Here is a 7,010-nt window from a genome sequence, read left to right as displayed (position 1 = left end):
AAATTTTAAAGATGAGGTAAAATCACAAAATAAATAAAAATGAAGAGGTAAATTTATCTTAATCTTTCATATGAATTATAAGCACAAGGAAATGATTAGTACAGCTGCGATGACATAATTGAAGTAATGAATTGCTTGTGAATTCTTTGATTTGTGAAATAATTTGTAATGGGTAAAGAATGTTTTTATGCAACAGACTATAAATCAACCTTCCAATTAGACTAATGTCTGATATCATCCAACTGGGGGGAAGAAATGTGTATCATCTTTGCTGTAAATTTGTAGGGTTATACTGTTGCATTATGATTAATTATAAATCAATCAAAATTTGTAGCAATTTCTAAATAATTCACTAATTGTAGGATGTTTAAGTTTAATTTAAAATTTTAAATGTTTTTAAAAAAGTTGATATTAATCCAATAATAATTTGATTTCGTCACCACTTTCTTGCCTTGTATCCATTATACTATTCTACATTCGCTGCCTGTCCATGCCTTCTTAAAAAATAAAACTAAGTTTATCATTTGTAGTAATTTTATTACAAGACTTCCATATTTGTTGGATTATTGAAAAAGAAGAATTTAACCAGTTAGCTTTACTATTTTAATTAGGAAAGATTTGAAGAAATATTATAAGTTATTATTTTATCTAATATGGATAAAATAAAATAAAATACTTTTCCTAATTTCTTATTAGTGGCAGTATAGCTTATTAATTCAATAACATATTAATTTCTGCCACTTCAAATTTAATACAAGACCTTGTGGATATTGGATTTCCAGCAGATAAAAAAAACAATCTTCACGCTTCCATCTTATATAACAAGAAATTTCAACATATCAATTCTAGATATGATCTTGTTGATCCTTGTTTGTGGAGAAACAAACCGAAAAAGCAATGAACCAACATCAAAACCAAAAAAGAATACGAGTAAATGTATGAATGAACATGAAAGATGTTCTGTATGCATGCATGCCAAATATTTATCTACAGAAAAATGAAGCAATCCAGGGATATAAGAGGATTGTCCATGTCCTCCATGCTAATGGACTCATTTTCTTGCTGCGGTGACGAGAAGGCTGCTCGCAGCGCAGTTTCGTCAATTTTGGAACTAATTCGATGAACAAAAGTCTCCCGATTTCTCAAACAAGACTTCAATGGACTATTTCGATCATAGCTGTTCAGCGTCGGACTCGAAACCCTCAAATTTTCCCTTCTTTGAGAGGGAGACACTGAGTTGAGTGCATTCACCTTGGGACCAACAATTCGCTTTGATGAACACATATCCTTGGACGTACTTGCCAATAATCCTCGATAGTTACTACTATTATTATTATCTCTGTTAAATCTCCTGCTTGGTGATGGCGACCTCAAACCCCTACTTGGTAAATAATTATTATATGGAGAGTTAAGCCTAAGATCAGGGTCCTTTCGAAAGCTCTTTTGTCTCGTTAACGTCGACGGTGAACTTGACCGTCCTCTTTTCTGCGGTGTAGAGCCTTTCTCCCTCGCCGGGATCGCCTGTTTCCCTGGCGCTGGTTTAACCGGGGAGTACTCGGGTATGTGAGAAGGAGATCTAGTTGCAGCTAACGTACGAGAAGCTTCCTTGATTGAATTAATACGAACAATATGAGGGTTTTCCTTAACACATGCCCACAAAAACTCATTGGAAAAAGACCGATCCTTGGAGCTCAACACCGAAGCCGAGCTTGAAACTGAAGAACACGAACTAGTTGCAGTGTTGACGGTGGAACAAGTAAAGGAAGAAATTGAAGAAGAAGATGAAATGGTGGGGGAAAGAGGTAATGGGGAGATTTTCTTTGAGACGGCAGGAATGGGAGTTTTGGGAGGTTGTGATGATGAGATCACAATCTTGTCTTGAACATGACCGAAATCTTCAATGTAACATTTCTTGGGTTTGCATTTGCTAATGCAAGAACCCATTTTAGTTTTGTTGGTTTGTGAGTTCATAGATAACATCAAATAACTTGTTTTTATATAGAGTGGAAGGTTGTTGGATTTGGACAAAAGGTAAAGTGTGTAGCTTTTGCTTTTGCGCTCACTTTTTTAGATTATGCTGTGGATTTTTTGAATTTTGTTACCGGGTTTGAAATTGAAGCCCGTTGGGTAACGGTCACACATAAAAAGGGAATGAATATGATGAATGTTTGCTTTTTTCCACCACTCAAGAATCTTCCATAGTGCTTCAACTTGTAGTGTTTTTACTGTTCCATTTCTCTTTTTATTTTATTATTATAACTTATTAATATCATTTTGTTAATTTTATTTGTTTATAATACGAATAAATAATTTATATATATTTTAAGAATTACATAAAATTAAAATTGATTTTTAGTACTGATTGAGTCTTAGCTCGATTAGTATTGACATTATTATTAGTGTAATAGGATGTGGATTCGAAAGTGCGTTAAAATATATTATACTCTTATTTAAGGGTTAAGGAGAAACTATAAATAATTCTAGGTATTATATAAAAAAACAGATATAATAAATAATTTTTCATAATTAAAATCAAATCAACCATACATATTATAATAACGAAATAATCAATTATCTACCATTACCATGAGACATGGACAGAAAAAAAGGCTATGCCCATAATTCTGCTTCTCAAAGTTAATATGTAAATAGTTGTTCTGGAAATAAAAGCATATTTTTCAAAAATTTAAAACTTAAAATTTCATAATAACAGAAGCCATTCATTAACTTTTTGACTGTTTTCTACTTATACAGTTAATTTATCAATATCCCTGTCTCATTGTATCAAATTCCGAAGAAGCATTAAACACAATAAATAATTATTCTAATTGAAACCTAAATTCTTTTAATCTTTCAACTGCTTCTTTTCATAAAATTTATTTATATTTGACATAAAAAAGAATCTATGGATACAGCTTCCTCAATGTTAAACATTTATATTGTGATAATACATGAAATTACGTGCTCTATCTTTTTGTTTCATCAAGGACAGCCCAAAACATTTTCGAACAAGCCAGGTCAAGCATCTCAGCTAGCTTCTCTCCTAGCCCATTGGTTAAAACTTTATATGCTTACCCCCAAGGCGAAGCCAGAACAAATTGTTAAGGAAGCCGGATAAAATTTTAATTTTTTATAGTTTATATCTTTATAATTTGTAAATGATTCAATCGAATTTTTATAATTTTAAGAGGGTCAAAGTGTAATTTTATCTTTACTAATTTAAAATTTTTAAAAAATTTTAAGGGTTAAAAGAGTAAATTTACATTTTAGAGGGACCAGGGCCCATGCCAGCCCCCTAGCTTCGCCCCTGCTTACCCCAACTCCAACATATCTCACTTCATAGTTTGTGTTTGATGAAAATTATATATATAAAGGAGGAATGAATTTGTTTTTTTTTTTTTTGTATTTCTTTCTTTTGTAGGTTAAAAGATAATAATAGAAAAGAGTGAATGAATATAAGATTATTAAAAATATTATATTAGATATGTTTTTTCTTTTGAAAATAGATATGTTCCATCTTGGTTTTAATATCCATGAATAAAAAAAAATTAATTACATAATTGTGGCACCCCAAACCCGGCCAGGAGGGACCGACCGGAATCTTAAATGTCACATTAGCCACTTACATGATTCTCCTTACTGACCACCAAAACACGCCATAGAAACCACCATTCACACCACATAGTACATCCATAATATTCAATTAGCTATTAAAAAATATACATACAACCCTAAGTCATGCTTCGTCTACAACAAAATAATAATAGGGGTAAAAACATTATTTTACAATTACCGTGCAAAACAATCATAATTTATCCAATCAAACCTACCTATAGTCAAGACACCTTATTTAAGATTATTTGAAAATTCAATTCAAAATGATGGGTAAAACTCATTTAATTTTAAAACGAATTTTAAAGGATTAAATTGTAAGATTTGCCAAATATTTGGGTAAGCCATTTTGTAAAATCAAGAATAAAATTATGAAATTTACCATATATGACTTAATCATGCGATTTTTCAAGACATTTTAACATGTTTAAGGACACTAATTGCATAGTACAAAAATCAGGACTAAATTGCAAATATAACAAAACATACCCAAGACACATAGCTTGCCACATCGTGACGACACGATTATTCACATCATGACGTCACCTGGAAGGGTCCTTTCGTCCCAACGATGCGATAAACGACATCTCGATGACAATCCCTCGTCGTAACATCGTTTATGGCTCGTCATGGTGTTTACTGCAATTTGTGCCGAAAAATCAAAGCAACTTGCATATGACACTTTGACACCAAACTAGAAAAATAATTCAGTGTTTTCATGTCTATTTCCCTGTTCTAAAATGTCATATAACATACATAGATCATATAAATCATGCTCAATTACACAAGATCATACATTAACAAACTTTGGCATTCAATCCAATTGTTTATACTAGCATGCATTTCTAAAGTCCAAATCAATCTACTCAACATACCAAATTTGCATATAAAGAAATTTTAAGAGCATCATAGGTCCATATCTTGCCTTTTGGTCATTTTGCATTTGTCCAAGCATTCATCCAGTCATTTAAGCATCTATAACCACAAATCACTAAGGCACATGCATGCAAATAAACATAACCTAACCATTCATCTAGCATCATTCATGCAAAAATCCAAGCAATAAAAGTCCTTAAATAGTCCATGAAATGTCCATTTACAAACCAAAACAAAAATTAAAGTCTAATCCGACATTGCCATCATTTATTTTTCAATAAACTATCTCACATACACAATCAAGTAGCTTTGCCTTCGGATCACAAGCTTGCTCACTTCACCACTCCACACAAGCAATTTCTCTACAAAAATAAACACAAGAGAGTGTGAGCTTAAACAAGCTCAGTAAGTGCTCAAGATGCTACAATAAACCATTATATCAAGGGTTAAAAGTAAGACTAGAAAGCACATAACACTTATCACCATTAATCATTTAATCAAGTTGATACATTGGCTTCTTGTGATTATGAAATATGTATAGAAATACAACGCATCGGATAATTGGATCTCCATCAAACCAATGACTCATAGAGTCTAACATGTCCCAAGTAAGTATAGCATTAAGTTAACACTCTCCAACACATCATACATGTCCCTTAGAATGGAGCTTAGATCATATTCCCTTATCCCTTCAACATGTTTCAATATCAATACACATATATGAGTACTCAAATCTTATGGCATGCCAACTATATTCAATGATTTCAAAAGATCACAAGGCTAATATATTCATATTACACATTCATTTTCTGGTTTATGTACACTTGTACACTTACACTTATCATGTTTATCATGATCAAAAACACTTATCACATGTTCATGTAATGCACTTTCAATCACTTTGCTCATCGAGCCACATACACTTTTATATCAAATGTGTGCATTAAACCAATAGATCAATAGGCATATTCTGACAAATTCACATCCATTTCTTTAACATATCACAAACATATATTATCACAATTCATCATCATTTGCAAAATATTATAGCTCAAGGAAGAAACACTTACTCTTGGAACTTAAGATAAGTGTTTAGGCTACCTAGGCTCTCATTTAACACACTGATTTGTGCATTAATTACAACACACCAGATCACTCACCCTAACCAAACTTTGCTTCAAAACCAAAGCTCAAATAACTTCTGCTTGCCCTTATCGTTACTTGTAGAGGCTTCTGATTGATTTGGCACTTTGTATACACATTAAAGAAATTGGAAAAATATGATGAACAACCACAAATTCATAAAAATAGCACAAATCTAAGCTTCTCATTCACAATATTGAAAACTAACTAGATTTATCGAAATAAGAGGTTTCATCACTTAATTTTCGTTTCTAAACCTTATATAAGTTTCTAAACATCCTAAATATCATTTAATTATAGATTTAAACCATCAATTTTATCTAGTTACACGGATCTAACTTTTCCAAAAAAGTCAAGTTTATAATAACACATAAAAGGGGAAAACATCCAATTCCTTAAACTTCTTTCAGGATTTGTTAAATTAAGTTTAAAAACCTTTTAATTGCATCAAAATAAGTTGAAAACCACTTTAAAACAACAACTTAGCTTAGTATTACGATATCTACCATTTTCAAGCCAAAGATTGGTTTAAAATCATTAGATTTATTGAAATATTGATTAAATCAATTAAAACTTAAATTTAATTAACAACATACTTAGTTTACTTAAAAAAAGTCAAAATGTTACCTTAATTTGAAGTAATTGATAAGTTTAGGATCAAATTCGACCAAAAACATGTTGAAGAGCAATGGTGATATTGAAGGAGAAAAGATGAATTTCTTTAAGATTGAAGGAGGAATTCGTGTTCGGAAGATTAGAAATTCTAAAAGGATGAATCAATTTTGAGAGAGAAGTTTTCATTTGGTGTTTGGAAAATTTTTGAATGAGATAAAAATGAGAGGGAAGGGACGATGGGGTTGTTAAATAGGCCATTAATTTTTAAAAATTAGGCAATTGCCCTTTTAACCACTTCCAATTTCTTCCCTTTTCAAATTAGTCATTGTTTTCAATTAAAACTTATTTTCTAAATTATTTTCAAATTTGATCTCGTTTTTAAAGACCGTTTTAAGAAAATTAATTCTTGGGCACCTAATTTAATTTCTTAATCTAATTTTTAATTCTAATTATTTTAATATTTTATTTTATTTATTCCTATTTGCTTTAACAATCTAACCTAATTTCAATTATCGGTTTACTAAACCTCAATTTACTAATTCAATTTTACTATTAGGATGTGAACTATTTTCCCTAATTATTCTTAAAACGACTCACCTTTTTAACTGTTATTTTATTGAATCCACCCAATATTATGAGGCATATTGTTACGTGTACATATTTGGCTGTAAATAGATAGAACAGAAGCATGGAGGTGAAGGGCAATTATTGATGTTTGAGGAAAGGAGAATCCGGCAAGCCATAAACTGGAGTGGTTAAAAATA

The 7,010-nt window shown here is 31.1% G+C and overlaps 1 protein-coding gene and 1 long non-coding RNA gene across 2 annotated transcripts; both read right to left on the bottom strand.

Annotated features, from left to right (window-relative positions):
* Positions 1–708: 708 nt before the first annotated feature.
* LOC108482480 (uncharacterized) lies at positions 709–1,965 on the bottom strand. Its single transcript, XM_017785614.2, has one exon. The coding sequence runs from the start codon at positions 1,942–1,944 to the stop codon at positions 988–990; it is 957 nt and encodes a 318-aa protein (XP_017641103.1). The 5' UTR covers positions 1,945–1,965; the 3' UTR covers positions 709–987.
* A 2,693-nt stretch (positions 1,966–4,658) lies between these two features.
* Positions 4,659–6,461, bottom strand: LOC128292807 (uncharacterized). The gene is made up of 2 exons (XR_008282733.1): positions 6,259–6,461; positions 4,659–4,850 (listed from the first exon to the last, which is right to left on the bottom strand). It is a non-coding gene; the product is annotated as an uncharacterized LOC128292807 (long non-coding RNA).
* Positions 6,462–7,010: the final 549 nt, after the last annotated feature.

This window comes from Gossypium arboreum, chromosome 5, assembly GCF_025698485.1.
Source record: "Gossypium arboreum isolate Shixiya-1 chromosome 5, ASM2569848v2, whole genome shotgun sequence".
Taxonomy (NCBI): Eukaryota; Viridiplantae; Streptophyta; class Magnoliopsida; order Malvales; family Malvaceae; genus Gossypium; species Gossypium arboreum.
Note: the sequence above shows the minus strand (reverse complement) of the source record. Positions and strands in the feature narration are given on the sequence as shown.